Source organism: Leuresthes tenuis, unplaced genomic scaffold (assembly GCF_036924035.1).
Source record: "Leuresthes tenuis unplaced genomic scaffold, fLeuTen1.0.hap1 SCAF_3, whole genome shotgun sequence".
Taxonomy (NCBI): domain Eukaryota; kingdom Metazoa; phylum Chordata; class Actinopteri; order Atheriniformes; family Atherinopsidae; genus Leuresthes; species Leuresthes tenuis.
This window is the reverse complement of record NW_027325357.1, coordinates 26212382-26230766: the sequence shown is the minus strand read 5'-3', so window position 1 is coordinate 26230766 and position 18385 is coordinate 26212382. Positions and strand designations below refer to the sequence as shown.

Below are 18385 nucleotides of genomic sequence, written 5' to 3'. Positions count from 1 at the left end.
GTGCTTCATGTTATTGTTTTCTCTGTTCTTGCTTAGGTGTGCAACAACACCAGTGACAGGAAGCATGCAGACACCATGCTGGAGCGTTATGTAACTGAGACAGTCATGAGCATTGTCACATGTTTCTTCAGCTCGCCTTTCTCTGACCAGAGCACAAGCCTGCAGGTAGTGTTGAAAATGATTTGAAATGCTTATTACAAGCAGATGTGCAATTGTTTTTTTGTTTCTTTTTCCCTTTTTTTTTTTTTTCATTTGAAGTCAGTCACATGAATCATTTGTTTTTGAAGAGAGTAAAACCATCTGTCGTACACTTCTGTTCTACAATATGATGTTCTCCCCTTTATACAGATTGCTCGTCATATGTATGTAAGTAATGGTATCTTTACCCTAAATTTTGTTTCCCAACTTCTGGGTGTGTTCCGTATCAGCTGGCTCAGAATGCTGAGAAGTATTCACTGTGTGGGTTTTCACATTTTCATTGCTTAGTCAGCAGACTCAGCCCTTAGTAGATTTGTGGGTGTCTTGCACAAGGTTTGGTTGGGACGTGGTGCATAAGATGTTCTGCAATATGGTCACTCCTACTCTTAGGCCTTCTTGCAGCTGTGTCTGATCACCCTCGACTTACCCATTAAATCCTGACCGCTTTCCTCCATAGAATTCCAAATCCCTTAAACAGGAACTTTGTGGTTGCACATTAAATACAGCTGCCCAGGTCCTTGTAGAAGTTGTTCACGAAACTGTGCACACTTTCCAAGGATTCTCTGTGCAGAGGTTTACCAACACTTGACCCAGTGATTGTTTCCTTTTTTTCTCTTGTAACAGGCAGCCATACTTGGAAAGATAACTGAGGTATTTATTGTACTCTAGGGCTGTTGGCAGGTAGAAATCAGCTGCACTTTTGTTAAGCATTGGTTTGTCGTGTTGTGTTAGGAGTGCGTCTGATAACAAACATCCTCCCTGTTGGGCCTGAAGTTGCTGACCCTTCCACTATGCCATGCCAAAGTATCCTCAAAATGTCATGTCATGAACTAAGCCTAGACTGGGTGCAATAGTAACCCTGTTGGTAACTGAATATTCACTGACCGTTTTCAGCATTATCAACATTATCTCCTTTTCTCCTTGACACACTCTTGATTTATTTTTTTCATATAATTTGCTTTTACTTTTCTTCCAGACTCGTCAGCCTGTATTCGTACAACTGCTTCAGGGAGTGTTCAGGGTATACCACTGTAACTGGCTTAACCCTGTTCAGAAGGCATCGGTTGAGGCTTGCATCAAAGTGCTGTCAGACGTGGGTAAGCAGTTAAACCGAACACCGACTTCCATCAAGGCCTTTCATATGAGGCGTTGCTTTGCTACTGACAGTGTCTGTGTTCTGGCTTTTCCAGCTAAGAGCAGAGCAATTGCCATCCCGGTGGACCTTGATAGTCAGGTGAACAACTTGTTTGTCAAGTCCAATAACGTTGTGCAGAAGAGCATCCTCAGCTGGAGACTGTCCGCTAAGAACACCTCCAGACGAGACTCTGGCTTTTCGACCTCAAAGGACTACAGAAACATCATTGAGCGGCTACAGGTCAGTAGCATGACTCATTTTTCATTTAACAGTGATCCCTGAAATATGGTGTGATTGGTCCAAGAAAGCAATAAAAACCAGCATTGAACCATAATCAAACTGACGTTAGGGAATTACTTTTATACCCTCTTTGTCTTGATTGAATAGACGCCTCACTGGCTGTTGTATATTTATGTGGATTGATCATTTATGTTTATCCATGAAATCATAATCTCTCCTTTCGTCACATTGTTTATCTTATCTAAAGTGGCATGTGACACCTGAATGAGCCAATTAAGACTCTGCCAGCGTCACAACCTGTTTGCATCCCAAGAGTGACAAAATGCTTCTGGTAACTGTTGTGGCAAACAAAATACTTTAGAAAGACATTTGCAATGTTATCCAAGGAAAAAAAGAAAAAAAGCCCTCTCAGTAATGGGAAAAGCTGTTACACCCAAATTTCTCGCAACTCGTGACTCAGTATTCACTGGAAGAACTGACTGGCTCAGTTCATTATCTCAGCTTCCACAGGAAACCTTTGGTTTGGATAAGACATTCATTCCATTCAAAATAAAAACTATTTTGATCCTGACACCCACTCGCCATGTCTAGTAGTTGTTTTTGGATTATTCGCTTGCCTGCTCTCGGATGGAGAGCAATGTGATTCCCACAATGATTTAATCTCTTTTTCTTTTTTTGTGCTTTCTGTTTTCTGGTTTGCTTTGTTTTCATCCTCATCAGATAAGTCATGTAACAGCCACCACACCAGCTGTTGCACTATTGCCACTTCAGTTATTTTCATGTTTTAGTGCATGGAGAAATGCGACTTTGGAGGTGAATCCTATATTTGGTTTGATTTGGTTACATGTTAAATTACCCAGATGTGTCACTTGCTGTTTTTTTTGTTTTGAAGGATATTTTGTAGCTAACATCAGATAGTGTTTTAGAGTAGAAAGAATAAATAAGTAAATGAATGAATATATATATGTGTGTGTGTGTGTGTGTGTTTTTATATATTTTTATATATATATATATATATCCACACTACCGTTCAAACGTTTGGGGTCACTTAGTGCTTTTCTTTGAAAGATAAGGAAATTTCTGTTTTTTTTTTTTTTTCAATGAAGATAACATTAAATTAATCAGAAATACACTCTATACATTGTTAATGTGGTAAATGACTATTCTAGGTGGAATTGTCTGGTTTTTAATGAAATATCTACATAGGTGTATCGAGGCCCTTTTCCAGCAACTATCACTTCTAATGGTACGTTTGCTAATCGCCTTAGAAGACTAATGGATGATGAAAAAAACCCTTTGCAATTCAGTTAGCACAGCTGAAAACTGTTTTGTTGGTGAGAGAAACTGTAAAACCGGCCTTCCTTTGAGCTAGTTGAGTATCTGGAGCGCATTTGTTCACATTTGTGGGTTCGATTATACTCTCAAGATAACCAGAAAAAGAGAACTTTAATGTGAAACTCGCCAGTCTATTCTTGTTCTTAGAAATTAAGGCTATTCCACACGAGAAATTGCGAAGAAACTGAAAATTTCCTACAGCGGTGTGTACTACTCCCTTTGGAGAACACAGTACAAACGGGTTCTAACCTGAGTAGAAAGAGAAGTGGGAGGCCCTGGTGCACAACTCGGCAAGAAGACAAGTATATTAGAGTGTCTAGTTTGAGAAATAGACGCCTGACATGTCCTCAACTGGCAGCTTCTTTAAATGGTCCGTGCAAAACGCCAGTGTCAACGTCTGCAGTGAAGAGGTGACTCCGGGATGCTGGCCTTCTAGGCAGGGTGGCAAAAAAAAGCCATATCTGAGACTGGCCAATAAAAAGAAAAGATTGATATGGGCAAAAGAACACAAACATTGGACAGCGGAAGATTGGAGAAAAGTGTTCTGGACAGACGAATCAAAGTTTGAGGTGTTTGGATCACACAGAAGAACATTTGTGAGACGCAGAACAGGTGAAAAGATGCTGGAAGAGTGCCTGAAGCCATCTGTCAAGCATGGTGGAGCTAATGTGATGGTCTGGGGCTGCTTTGGTGCAGGTAAAGTGGGAGATTTGTACAAGGTAAAAGGCATTTTAAATAAAGAAGGCTATCACTCCATTTTGCAACGCCATGCCATACCCTGTGGACAGCGCTTGATTGGAGCCGATTCCTCCTACAACAGGACAATGACCCAAAGCACACCTCCAAATTATGCAAGAGCTATTTAGGGAAGAAGCAGGCAGCTGGTGTGCTGTCTGTAATGGAGTGGCCAGCGCAGTCACCACATCTCAACCCCATCGAGCTGTTGTGGGAGCAGCTTGACTGTACGGTACGCAAGAAGCGCCCATCAAGCCAATCCACCTTGTGGGAGGTGCTTCAGGAAGCGTGGGGAAGCGTGAGCATTCTTTGACGAAAGCAAAGCTTGAAGAACAAAATGAATATTTCCAATAAAAATCATTATTTCTAACCTTGTCAATGTCTTGATTATATTTTCTATTCATTTTGCAACTCATTTGATAAATCAAAGTGAGTTTTCATGGAAGACACAAAATTGTCTGGGTGACCCCAAACTTTTGAACGGTAGTGTGTATGTGTGTGTGTGTATATATATATTAAATTTCCAGAGGACCTCTGATTGTGTCGTTATGCAATGCAGGACATAGTATCTGCACTGGAGGACCGCCTAAGACCACTGGTCCAAGCTGAGCTCTCCGTGCTGGTGGACGTCCTGCATCGACCAGAGCTGCTCTTCCCTGAGAACACGGAGGCTCGCAAGAAATGTGAAAGTGGGGGCTTCATATCAAAGTGAGCACTGATGTTGTGTTAAAAGAACAGTAAAACCAAAATGTCCAGGCAGGTGTTAGAGTGTTTTTTTTTTAAATTTTATTTATTTTTTTAGCCAAAGTAGTTTTGGAGCTCAAATGTAATTGGACAAATTCAACTTTTGTTAAAAATCGTTCAGTCAGTGACTTGCTTTGATGTTGGGAGTCCATGGGCATCGGTGTGAGAATTGTGTATTATTTTTTTCCTGCTGTGTCACTTTTCCAGGCCAGTAGACGACATGTTGTGGGTTCAGAGCAGCAACCGCCAAACTTTAATTCAACTCCAGGCCTTTACCAGCTTAACTGATGGAGAAAAATCATGAATGAATAGCCCACACCTGTCCAAACAGCAGCCTTTGAGTTAATCGCCCAGCTGCACAGCAGCACCTAGTAAATTGCTGTGATGGAAAATCAACCAAAGTGATTTGCTGTTATGATGTCAGGACCTGACGTGTTGTGGATGTTGGTGGTCTGATAACTTCCATCGCACGTAAGCACTCACTTTTCTCTCCCTTCTTTTGTTTTTTCCTCTATCACCAGACTGATTAAACATACCAAGCAGTTGCTGGAGGAAAATGAGGAGCGTTTGTGCATCAAAGTACTGCAGACACTGAGGGAAATGATGACAAAAGACCGAGGCTACGGGGAGAAGGTATGCAGGGTCTTATTTCATGTCTGATTGTGATTGTGCTCGAGATGATTACACAAATGAACTGAAACCAGTTAAAATGCTTTTTTTCTGATATCTCAGGAGATATTGACACCAAATTTACTACAAGATCTCATTAGTGCACATTAGTTTCCTCTGGACCCTGTATAGCACTCTGAAAATAGATGATCCGTGCGTGTGTGTGAGATCAAGTTGTTCATTTGAAATCGCTGCAGCCCCGGCAACTTAAGAATCCTCGAAGTTTGGTGAAGTTTGAATGTTTTTCAAGAGTTTATGGTAGGCTAGCATGAACATGGAAGTTTAAAAGATTCCCTCACTGAGGACTAAGGACAAGGTCCAAGGACATAGAAGTGCACAGTGTGCTCTGACACTGCAGACCAAAGACCACGTATGTCCACACATAAAACGATGCAGTCAGTATCAGTGAAAACCTGGAGGCCGTTTTCCTAAAAGTATGATTGCATTTGCATGTGGACATTAGGCTCAAACACATTGAAAATCTGCAGTTATCAAAATGCCTGTGTTCGTGTGTACAGTGCCGAAATATGTGCTAAACTAACCTCAAGCAATCTCTCCTTTGTTAATCAGTGTCAATCAGATGAGCTTAATATCATTCATGCTTCAGTGTTGCACTACAATGAACCATGATGATGCTCGGGCGTTACTACTGTCATCAATTTGTTTTGCTAACTTGACATGCTGCGGTGAGTGTGCGTGCGTGTGTGTGACAAGCTGGACAAATGCACACTTTTGAAGGGGGCTTCGCCTCACTAACAAGCTCTACTAACTCTCTGCCTCCTATACTTCTTCTCTTGCAGCTGATTGCCTTTGATGATGAGATGGATGTGGCTGAGGTTGATCATTTTACTTACTACTGTGATGTTCATCTGATTTGTCTCCCACTAACAACATAGACATACTTTGTGCTTCAAGTAGACTTGTGCGACACGTGTCGGCAGCTTAGCCCATCCCTCCCTGCTCTGTGCCCACCTACATTGTAACGAGTTACTCCTGAGCTCCATGTCATAGTGTAGCATACCGTCAACCCTCCTAAGCTCAGTTTCTGCCACAAGCTCGTGTGTCCTGCTTGTCCGTGTTTGTGTTGTTTTTTTTTTTTGCTGTTTCAAAGTTCTCCCTTTAAGTCGAGATATTTCGTTTTCAGATCATTTACATGTTATTAAATCCATTCCAGAGAGTGCAGGCACAGACAGCAGCTGCCACATGTCATCATTGCACAGTTTTAGTCAGTTGGATTGATTTGAGGACTACTGTTTGTGTGCAATCTCGTGTTTTGATGACGGCTTAAAGTCGTCGTTTCTTTTTGAAATTCATATTCGTCCTCCATAAATGAGTTTGTTCCTCTTTTACTCATCTGTTTTCCTTTTCTTTACTGTCTTTTGTTTTTACAGTTGTCCTGCTCTTAATCAGATTGGAACAGGTGCAGATAAATAATTGGAGAAACCACAGCAGCAAGAAAGAGCCTTAGCCCAAGAGAAAGAGAGGAAAAAAATAAATTCTTATGCTCACGTTTGAGGCTTTGAATTCCCGTGTTGTTGCATTGGATCGCTTCTTCTATGTTGAAGTGATGGTTCTGCTTTTCTAAGTCAAATGAATTGTACTCTCTCACAGAAAAACTCTAATCAACATCACCTCACCACAATCGTTTTTATAGACCGTATTACACGAGCTGTGTTCTGGGCTGCTTGTAGCTCACATAATCAACACGCCACGCAGCCCCTTTACGATGGATGGATGGATGGAATGGCTTTTATTTGTCTTATGCTGCTTTTTGCTTGAGCTGATGTGAGTTCAGATGCTGTATGTTTCTGAGGATTGAACAGATTTATAACACAGGTTTGGACTGTATGTTGTGGTCACGATTTGTGGACTTCTTCAGGTTAGGGAATTCAAGTCGGACAGATTATGGGTATCGCCACAAAGACAGCAGCTTTTGAATGATGCGTGTGACTGCTGTGACAGGGACATGGCGTTTAAGTTACAAACAATTTAGTTTTTTCTTTGAATGCTTCAGTGAAAAAACAGCCTGCTGATCATTTGAGTTCTTCATGTTGTGTACAGTATGGGACAGTGAGACTTTTTCTCTCACTTGGCCCTTCGTCTTTGGAACTTGCGAACCTCATTACCCCCGATCCTTATCAGGACTTATCATCAGCATTGGCTTTGAATGTTAACTAACTGATAACCTGGCTGTGGAACGTCAATGAAAGCTTAAGAACTGCACCCTGATGACGCTGGTTTTACTCACTTTCACACGGTGCAGACGGTATTAATAATTCGGAGCCTGCTTCTCTTGAAATCGATTAATGAAAACTGAAAGTATACATTGTCAGAGTGGGAGAATCTGTGTCAGAAGGAAAAAATAGCACTGAAAAAACAGGCCAGTGGCACAATAGACACCTTTTATTTTTTTCAGTGTGATGACTGCGAGGGAAGTGAGCAGGGCTGTTAGGTGAGGAAATGCAGAAATTGCCGGAAAGGGTCTTTCCAGAGTTTCCAGGAAGCAGCTTGTTTTCAGTTTCTCTATTATGTCTCTGGCTTGTTTTTCCCTCCTTCCCTCCTTCTGTATACATGTTGTTAGGTACTAAAGTGATGGAAATCCCCGGTTTCCACAGAGCAGCACTTTGTTTTATCAACTCTGCCCATAAGCAGAATCTGAAGAATGCACGCATACTCCCTCAACCCCCCCAGCACATGCTCTGTGTCACTCATTCATGCACATTCTCACATTTACAACAGCACTGAGTGCCCAGGCGGATGGCTGCACGTCTCTGTTAACATGGAACAAGCAGACCTGAGCCCCAGCTTCCCCTCACGAGCTGCAAGATAAATTGTCCTTACACCTGTCACGTAAACTCAAGTTTTTAGCCTCACACTGCTGTCCGACTGACTGTAATACACACACACACACACACACCCAGCCAAAGATCACTTGAATTAAGCGCAGCTGTTGGTTTCACTACTGTCTGACATACTCCATCCCACTTGTTATTTCTTGGCCGGTCTGCGGGCTGGATATCATACATCCAGTCAGTGTGATGAGAGCAGGATAAAACGGAATGACTTTTCACCCAGTAGCTTTTCATTCTTCCAGGAATGGAAACGTGATAACATGCGAGCAGACGGCCAGCTTCGTTGTCATGTATTTCCCTCGAACTCACACCTTTCCTTTGAAAGGCAAAATGATTTATCATCTTCCTATGTAGTGGAGACTCCAGGGAGGTGGGGGGTCACATCATGAGATTTGTTAAAGGGACAAGTTCCTGATTTCCATCTGTTTGTGTGTATTTGTGAATGTGCCTGTCAGACTTTTTAGTTATTTTGTACTGTGTCATCACTTTCTCCTTATTATCCTGATTTCAACATTATGTTCCTCCATTTCTCTTGAAAACATTTATTCATTTTTTACTACATACAAGAAAAAAAGCTGTTTTGTCTTACTCACCTTGAACTGTTCAGCCATGTTTTCAGCCTGTTGCTTATTGCTGTCATAAGCACAGCCGAACTGCCTCAGAGCTTTTCTGTTTGCTGCTTTACTGCAGCCTGCAGTGTTTGCTCTGACACAACAGGGGGAGCAGGAGATGTTTCTCTGCAAACCATAGCTCTGTCCCAGTTTCCTTAACGTAATGCTGCACATTATTGGGCTCCAGCCAGCTCTCAAGCAGCAGTTGCATAACAGCCAACAATATTTTATTCCCCTTTTTTTTTCCCCCTCCTTTTTCATAGAATTTTAAACCCTCCACTGATGTGTGACCCTCAGTGGTAATTGGCAATAAAAATGCAGCCGCATGTCTTCCAAGAGACACTAGCAGTCGTGCACCTTGATTTAGACAACACTTAAGGGACATGGAGAAATTAAGGATTTACTTTGGTGCTTTTTTTCCTTTATTTCTCAGATTGTTGTCTGCGAGATGGGTGAAAGCAGCGCTCGGTGTGTTTTGCTAGCTTTTTAAAACATTTGTGCTGTGTGGGGGTATTGGTTAGTGCTTTGGCTGTGAGTTAAAGAGGTGTTTTGTTTCCAAGCCGCCCCTCCAGAAACAATTGCAGCAGGCCTGTGTGTCCCTAAACTCCCAATTCCACTTTGACCCCCTGAATCTCGTTGTGTTTTCCTGACATTACTTCTGTGTAGACTTCATCACACAATCGCGGAGGAACATAAGTGAAACTGTTGCTGGCTCCTTTGGAGTTAACTCGGACATATGACTTTTACCTGAAAGGATTGCAAATGAGATGTGAGATGAAACACTAGTTAACAGAGCAAACCGGGAGAATCGGTTACGTTCAACCCCTCTAAAACAGGTGTGAAAGTCAAATTATGCTGACGGAGGCTGAATACAGTTTTGATGCATGCATTATGAATCTAAAGTTTCTGTGGAAATCAGGGTGTTGACATGAAAGGAGGCTTCATTTAGGGAAATTCCTGTCCAGTTGCACAATTAATCAGCCTAAAGCAGCATGACTGGGCTGCAGATGCATATCCCCATGTTAGGTTGCGTGTTTGTTTACTTTTCTGCTTTTGCTGCCCCCTCTCTGCAGTGAGGTTTTACTGTGTGTGCGCCAACTCTTATTCAATCATGTTTATCACTACTAAACTGCCTTTGTACTCTGCTAATGTCTGCTATGCAAGTGAGTCTTTATCTAAATGTTGTTATTTGTGTGGAAGTAACTTCTTTAGTTTTTGTTCTGATCATCTCAGTCATTAAATGCTGATATTTTGTTGGCAGTTTTTTCCGTTCTGTTGAATTTGTTTCGAGGCATTTACTGAACATGACTTATTTGTTCCCAAACTCTGCTCTTTTCATCAAAGCCAAGATTTGCTGTTCCAGCGTCATGAGCTATGCTCATGATGATTTAGTGGCCAAGAAATTTTTCCTTTTTACTGCTGTTTGTTTCGTGGAAATACATTTTCCACGACTAGCTTGTCGGATTAGTCCAACTGAACAGTGCTCTCCTGCTTAAGAGCAAACATCAACGCACATATTTGTATTTGGTTGAGTTTGCTCAACCAAATACACATCCGTCTTGCCTTTTTAATGTAAATTTAGTCTTTTTTAGTTTGGGGATGGGCAGCAACATGTTTTAGCAGGAGGTTAAAAGGGGATTATATGTTGCTTTTATAACCAGAAGTCTCTGGTTACTTTGTGAGGCATGAAATATTTCTTTCTTATTGATTTTGTTCACAGAGCTTCTGCTTTCTTGCTGCAACAGGTTAATGCCGCTTTACAGGCGAAACCCCATGAAATCTACTAACATGACACACGCATTGAAAAAGCAAGAAAAAAAACATTGTCTGCTTCTCCTCCACCCCTGGCTTCAAGTCACACACATTGATGATGTCCAGTTGTGCATGTTAGTGATCAGTAAAAAGCCGGATACAGATGCATCAGAACAAAGGCACTTTTAAGGATGAGAAGTAAGCTAGACTGCTTGTAAGGAAGTTCCTGCACTTTGGAGGCAAAGCAAACAACAAATTTAACTCCGTCTAACCCTGACTAACACCATCCTTTTATCTCCAATCAGCTGGCACCTCCACCCGAGCCTGAAGTCCCTCCCGAGGTGTGTTTAAGACCCACGTTGCCCAATAATATGGGTGACTGCTGATCAGAGATCATGTGTTCTTATTTAAACACCAACATCATCCCATTATATCCGTGCTCAGTGTTAAATATCGCTTTATCTAAAACAGAGTCCCAACCCATCCTCATGTATTTCCTCTTCTGAGTGCCCCCTCATACATCTCTTTCCACCCAGACGTTGGTGCCTCAGTGAATCTCATTTCATGCTACATTATCTTATTACCCTTGTTTGTTCCCAAGATCCCACCTCTCTGCTCATTCATGTTTCCCTACACCTATCCTGCCCCTCAGTTCACCTTTTCTACCAGTAGCAAACTCCAGTTTCGCCCCTTCTGCCCTTCGTACAGCAGGGTGGCAGTGAGGGTGGGATTTAAAGTCATGGATGAGGTGTTTTTCCATGCCAGATTACAGTGTGTACGTGTCAGTAGCTCAAGCTCCATTATGTAACCTGGATTTTTATTTTTTCAATTTTTTTCCCTTCCTCTTTCATGGTTTGTGTTTATTTCCCTCTGGCAGCTTGGCATTCTCACATGTAAATAGTTACGCTGTTGTGCCGCTGTGCTAAAATGCAAAGTAATGAGGGAGTCACCTCAGAACTAAAAGTGCAAAGATATTTCCCACGTTTGACTGTGGGTATGTGGCTCCTCAGAGCGTTCAGAAGTTGAAAAAAATACCACATGAAATTTTTGATGCTCGAGTCCTCCGTTGCATGTAGCCTTGCATGACTTTGACTCAACCTCACATCTTCCCTGACACAACCACTTCCCTCTTAACTGCATGATTGTAATTGCACCGTTTCCTGCATGCTTGTAAAGTAACTAATTTGCACTGTATTAACGTCCTATTTTGTTCTCTATTTATTTCCCAAATTCCCTTTCCAAACTTTTCTTTTATTTATTTTTTTCCTTATTTCAATGCTTTCTGCTAACTCACATCACCCTAAAGGAGCTTGATCCCAACCAACCACTGAAGCAAGTGGAGGATCAGAGGAGGGTAGGTAAAGAGTTCGGTTTGGCGTGATCTGGTCTGGGACTCCAACCACTGACTAACTGTCGCAACGCCCTCACAGTTACACAGCTTCCACAGCATGGCGCCCACTCGCTCTCATGTCACTTATGTGAAATTTAACATGCACAAGAAAAACCTCAAGGGGACATAAACTCTTTTATTTCTGTGTTTTTGTTTAGGCTCGCCCCCGGTTTTCCTCTTATTAAATTCGCCCCGTATGCCCTTAGATGGTTGTTTCTTTTCCTTTTCAGTCCACTTTTTTGTGGAAATGAATTTTATTTGCACAGCGTATTTTTTTTTCTTCTTACATTGTAAAATGTGCAGCGTGTTTCACCTTAATCATGTTTAGCAGCTTGGAGAGGAGATAAAAAGGTTAAAGACAAATGGCAACGCTATCGAGTGATGCAAATGTCACATAAAAAGGTGACGAGGAGATAATTTCAACCTCAGAACTAAGTTCTTTTTTCTTCTTCCTTGTGCAACCTTTCAGCCTTCCATAGTTTTGTGTTGTGGAGGTTTTGTTGTGGAAACTTGCCATTGAACTGTTTGTGTGAGTGTAATTTTGCATTAATGTCATAGTCTTGTGCTGTTACGTTGGGATCCAGATAATTGTCCGCGACCGAGTTTGAGCTTCATTTACTGATGCACGTTTTCTCTGATAGGGGGAGGCTCTGCGTCAGATTCTGGTCAACCGGTACTATGGAAATGTCAAATCTGGCCAGAGAAGAGAGAGCCTCACAACCTTCAGCAACGGTCCGCTCGCACCTGGAGCGCAGGGAAAATCCCCCACAGGTGTGTTTAACGGCAGCGTCAGTGTGTCTAAATGGTCCTGCTCGTAAAGATAAGAGGAGATGGGTTAGAAACTCAGAAAAAACTGTCGGAGCTTTAACGAGTTCAGCACATACCATAGGAAATGGCAGATGGGAAAAGATTGTTGGCATTAGAAAAAAAAAAGAAGGAAATAATTATCAAACCTTTGGGAAGTTCGCATTTGGAAATTAAAATCCAAAATGTTCTTTGTAAAATGAAAAACACACACACAAACAAACACAGGCTACTCCAAACATTTAAACTAAGCTGAAAGAGGATCAGAAGTCGTGTTACTTTTTCAATCAGATTCTAATGCACTTTTCTAAAAACCCATATTTATACAGTACCTATGTTTTTATGCAATAACGCCGGTTTTGGCCATAATGAGGGTTTGCGTGGGATTTCATATTTCGGTCAGAAATTTAACATTAGAAAAGAAAAAAGCGTGAATCATGGTGTGAAAGTATTTCTCTTAGTTCCTCTCATGGGAAATGTTTGGTGCTGACTTTTCTTTGTAATCTGTGTAAATGACAGACGACACTGAGTGACTGCGCATGCAGAAGAAAAGTCTTGCTAAAGCATTATTTCCATCCTATCTCCCCTGTCTCATCTCCATTGAGACTCTTATTCACAAAATGAAGATTGTTTACGGCTGAAATTTCTGCGACTTGCAGCGTCTCATCTCAGACTCTCTCTGACTCCTCTTTTCATCTCTAATGCTTAAGAGACTGGAGGAAATATAAGATTTTATTCCCAGGCTTGACCCTGCGCCCCTTTAAGCCCTTTCACTTCGGCTGCACCACTGAGCATGCTGCCTCTCTCCTTGGCATAACGTTGGCCGTGTCGTTGCCAGGCGACCAGCGTTCCGAGCTCCATCTAGAATAGGACGTGTTGTTGATTCACTTACTCGCCCCGTCAGTGATGGCTCTGATGGGTGCCGTTATGTCACCAGTCCTTCCCTGACTGGCTGCGGTAGCCAGCAGCAGCAGTAGGAATTAAAGCACCTCCATGGATTAGAGACGCATGTCATGTTGTTATTTGTGTGGACACGTTACAATCTCCTTACCTCCTATGACCAAATGGCATCTTATGTTAACCTTCTTTGAACAACACTGCTTGATAAAACTCACCATATGTCATATGTTAGCTAATCTGGTTTAAAATTCTTGTGAATTTATTATAAATTTGACTTGTTTTTGATAAAAGCATCATCAAGCCACGTAAAATGTGAAATAACATGGAATCAACAATCAAATTTGATAAAACATTATGATCCATATGTAACATGGATTAATATTAATGTGGAAAATAACAGTTTGTCTTCTGTGACTCTAGTTGTCAGTTCTGGGGTTGGGGGTCGAGGGGAACTGAGTTTGGCCGAGGTCCAGTGCCACCTGGACAAGGAAGGAGCCTCTGATCTGGTCATTGACCTCATCATGAACGCCACCAGTGATCGCATCTTCCAGGAGAGCATATTGTTAGCCATTGCGCTGCTGGAGGGTGGAAACACTGTCATTCAGGTAAGGGGAGGTGATGAAGTTAATGAATGCACTCCACAAACACTGCAGCTCAAGATGGGTGTGAGGTATTAATCAGGCTTGATGCTCGTGAGTCGGGCCGGCAATTAAATGGTCGCACTAAGAGCAAATCCACATGAGCAGAGTCTCAGCAAGGACATGTTGCTGTGCTCAGTCACCAGAGGCCTGGGTGTATTTTCAGCAGCAGAGTTCACAGCACGGCACATCCCGACATGTTTGAACTTATTCACGTTTCAAATTGTGGGGAGATAAAAAATAAAAGCTACATAAGCTAAGCCATAAACCAGAGAGGAGGAGGAACAGTGGTCTTAGAGGTTTAAGCTGTGCAGCTAAACACGTCATTACCTTCCCACAGCTAGCCAGGGGTTGCTAAGGCAACCCTAACTCATTGTGAACCTTACAAAAGGTAGGTTGACTGGAGAGAGCCACTGATGGCTACAGAATCATTTCAGCATTGCAGGGTTTGCGTTTGCTTGTATAGTAGAATTTGGGTGTGCATGTTTGTAGCAGTGTGTGTGCTGCTCGTAAGCAGTCTGTCAGGGTTTTCTGGTTTGTGGTTCCTGCATGTGTCAGGTTGTTTGCGCTCTTGCGTAAACAGCAACGTTGCATAATAGGCAACTATTTGCATATTATCGTTACCTGACGAGACCTGGCTTCCTAAAGTTCACACAAAGGCACTCACATGACTCATGTTACATAAGCTGCTGCCTGCTTCTTTGCCTGGATGAGTGACGCCCAGAGCCCCGGGCTTCCTAACATTCCTACTGGACTCTTAACTGGGTCATGCTTCGTTGATTGAAAGAGGCCTTAGGAGAGTTCCAGTAGATTTCAGGCTCTCTGTTCCTGCTCGAGGGATCGTCCTTCTCTACAGTCTCAAGACATACACCCTCATTGGACTTTTTGACTCAATTATCATGTATTCTGACCTGTCATGACCTTTTTAAAGTCAGAACAGTTAGGGGGGGGGGCTTTGCACTTGTTTCTTTGCATGCTGGGTGTAAAGATCTGTGCCTTGCTTTTTCTGCATTAGATTATCAAAGAGTGCTTTATGTGGAGCTGTTACTTGACTATCTGTGGTTCCAAAGCTATTTGCATACAATACAGAGAACCTACAGGTGAACTTAGCACAGCAGTTTATTGGTTTAATGATACAAGGAGCATTTTGTTTTTGAATTAAGGGGTAGGTGTTTTCTGCTCCTTTTGGCACAATACGGGTACAAGTAAGCCTTGTTTAAAGATTATGTATGATCAAGAGTGAATTTACTACATATCAGCAGATGCGTCACATTTTCCTGTATTACACAACAATTGGTTGCCTGCCCCGCTTTTAGGACAGAGGGGTTCTTGTTGTCGAAATGAAAAACAGGACAGAAACATGCCCACTAGATTTGTGCAAGCAGGCTGCTTGTTTGCTTTCAGGGTAATCCAGGGTTGTAACCTCGCCAAGAAAATGCCTGGGAAAAAGGCGAGTATTGGAGTGGGAGATTGAGAACTACTCCAGGGTCTAGAGATGTCTGCAAGATGCTGTTCTTATGGCAACACAGAGGGACAGGAGAAGTGCGTCAAAATGACCTCTTACAACATGACACGATGGAACACCGGGGAAAGACTAGTGAAGCGTTTCAGGCCTTTTTAAATGTCACTTGCCTATCCTTGAAGCTGCTCGGTGAACCCGTGTCCATGTCATAAAAAGATTTCTGTGGAGGTTAGTCATAATGAGAATTTGCACAGTGAGTCTTACTAAGCTACGTCTGAGCTAAAGTGAGATTAGTGAGCCATGGTGAGCTAAAAGTCAGGGTTTTAGGGTCACAAAGGTGACGCTATTTGTTGAGAATATCCAACTAAATCAGTTTTTATTGATTCTTGTCCTGATTGTTACACAAAATTAAACTGAAACAACATATTTGATCCATTATGGATTCTTAGCTGATTCTCATGGATTCTTACATTTCCACATCATTATGGAACAGTAGCAGAGCTATATGTATTTCTTATGAAGTTAAACCTTTAAAAGCTTGACTGTATGTCCAGCTGTCATGATAGAAATGGCAGGTATTTATTAACATACTAATTCCAGCAACTGTTTTTTTTTTGTTGTTTTTTCACACTTCGTTTTGGAACAAAGTGTCCGGTGGTTCACATTTTTGGTGTGGACAAAGCATCCAATGAGGTGTAAAATGCCCATTTAATGAGTACGCACAGAGCCTGAAGATGAAAGTGAACAAATGCCATTGTGCCCATTATCTCTGAGCCGAAGCCGGGCTGTGTGGAACTTGCTTGTACACCTTTGTGGAATCCTGGCCGAGGTACATTAGAACTGAATATGGAGAGATATGCGTGATGGCAGAAGTCTAAGTTGGCAGTCCAGACCGTGGGGGAGCTGCAGGCTGAAGTGAAGCGGCTTCAGAAACGCTCCAACATGGACAAGCAGGAAAAGCTGGAGCGGTGCTAACCGGTTAGTTACGTATAGAATCCAACGTGGGAGAAGTGGCACTGCATTTGTTTCTCTGGTAACTGGAGATGGCCCACTGCTGGTTGAATGGCACCTGCTTACCTGAAGCCAGTTGTGTTATTAGTACCAGATGCACACAGCCCCCACTGTGGCCCCCACAAATTCTCCATGCTGTGAAAAAGTCATGTCTTTGACGAACAAGTTACTATTGAGGCAGTCTAAATACTTTGTTAGAATAAAAACTTAACCTTTTTCGCATTTGCTTATTTAGGAAGTGTTTGAACTTCATCCTCATGCAGACTTTTTATAACTCGGTAAATGAGTCATGATTTTGTACGTGTGCAAATCTAAGACCTCGTGGACCCTTTGTAAGTATTGGCTCCCCAGGATATCCTGAATAGTAGAGCTATCGGCAGTAAAAACCGATCCCTCTTGAGGTCGTATTAATGTTAGCAGTCACGCGGTAGCTGTGCTTACTCAGTCGAAGTAAGTAAGTACACGGTCTCCACTTGCAACTGCAAGAAGCAACAACAACAACTGAAATGAATCCATCATTTGAAGACTGTTTGTAGAATTAAAGTCTTACAATAAATGGCCTTCAACCTATCCTCACAGGCATACATACTGTATGTCAAACAATAGTTATTGAATAGTCTAACTTGTTACTAATAACCTAAGCCTGCATGGCTGGTCGTGAAAAAGATAACATGCTGTTTGATACCTGCAGCAACACCCTCTAGATCGTTTGTTGATAAGCAAGAAATAACCCCACAGTCCACAAATAAACTTATCAAGCACGTAGCCGACACTCTATCATGGCGTGAGACCCCTTCTGTGCATAATCACCTCTCCACCCCACCAGGACATGCACACACGCACGCACACGGGCAGCAAGATATACTTGGAGACGAGAAAGCTAATTCCAAAAACAGCCCTGAGAGAGACTGTTTGTAAGTCTTATGGAAGAGCTAGAGTGCAACATTTCTGCTCCTCCCCAGCCCACCATCGATCTTCTCAACACGGTTTTCACAGCGTGAGATCCCTAACTGTCACAGGATCAAACAGGTGTCCCCGCTCTTACTCAACAGGCTTGTTGTGGCATGCTGCCACCTGCGGCCCCTTTCCGAGCATGAGACGCTACCCCCACCGCCTGGTTGGTTCAAGTCCACTTGACGGCTACCTCTTGGAAAGCTTTAAAAAGATCCTGCAAAGTGAGTTTCCAGGCACCAGCGCCATCAACATACCAGCTCTCTTATAATCACAGACTGGGCAAGGGAATCGCTTTTCCATGGTCATTATCAAAGTTTGATTATTTCACTCGTCCCACGTGCACCATTTCTAATCAAATCAGTGCATTTGCTTATTAGTTATTGTCACTGGATAGATTTGGGAGTTTGCTTGGCTGGGTGTCTGTGCAGATTTTTTTAGACAACGCACTCCCTTTGAAATAAACATTGTATCTGTCCGACTTGTCACAGCTTCAAAGAGGAAGTTTGAATCTGTGGATACCAGCAGGGTGGTGGCAGAGCACTCGAGCGCAGCCATCCAATAGGCAAGGGGATGGTTTTGTCACTCACCAAGGTGTCGAGCAGCAAAGGCGGGAGGCGGATGAAACCGGAGAGCTGGTGGTATGAATCTTACATAACTGGCCCATGTTGATGCCAGGAGCCAGGGTGGCATCTGTCAGGAGACTGAGAAGAGAGTAGAAGCACTAAAGAATTCCTAAGTTGGCCCTGCTGGGCCACCCTGTTGATTCTGGAAATTACGCAAAACCTGCCATGTTGTACATGATTGGCAGCAGCATGAGCCGAGGGCTTTAGTGATGCTGTAGTGGGACACATGGAGGGTTAATCTTTTCTGTGGAGAAAAGCTGAGGCTGCTCGGCTGACTGACAGTTTCATTAAAGAATGACTCAGCAGGCAGTGGAGAGAAGCACATGCGGAAC

The 18385-nt window shown here is 42.6% G+C and overlaps 1 protein-coding gene across 7 annotated transcripts in view; it reads left to right on the top strand.

Annotated features, from left to right (window-relative positions):
- itpr1b (inositol 1,4,5-trisphosphate receptor, type 1b) overlaps positions 1-18385 on the top strand; it is a 78608-nt gene that overhangs the window by 28586 nt on the left and 31637 nt on the right. For 2 of the 7 annotated variants that reach the window (XM_072382822.1, XM_072382820.1), the window contains exons 35-44: positions 37-165; positions 1175-1295; positions 1389-1573; positions 4203-4351; positions 4909-5020; positions 5857-5892; positions 10577-10612; positions 11578-11625; positions 12303-12432; positions 13786-13970. In XM_072382822.1, coding sequence (XP_072238923.1) covers positions 37-165; positions 1175-1295; positions 1389-1573; positions 4203-4351; positions 4909-5020; positions 5857-5892; positions 10577-10612; positions 11578-11625; positions 12303-12432; positions 13786-13970 — 1131 coding nt within the window. The remainder of the gene's footprint in view (positions 1-36; positions 166-1174; positions 1296-1388; positions 1574-4202; positions 4352-4908; positions 5021-5856; positions 5893-10576; positions 10613-11577; positions 11626-12302; positions 12433-13785; positions 13971-18385) is intronic. The other 5 variants (XM_072382826.1, XM_072382825.1, XM_072382821.1 and 2 more) reach the window with 4 other exon arrangements.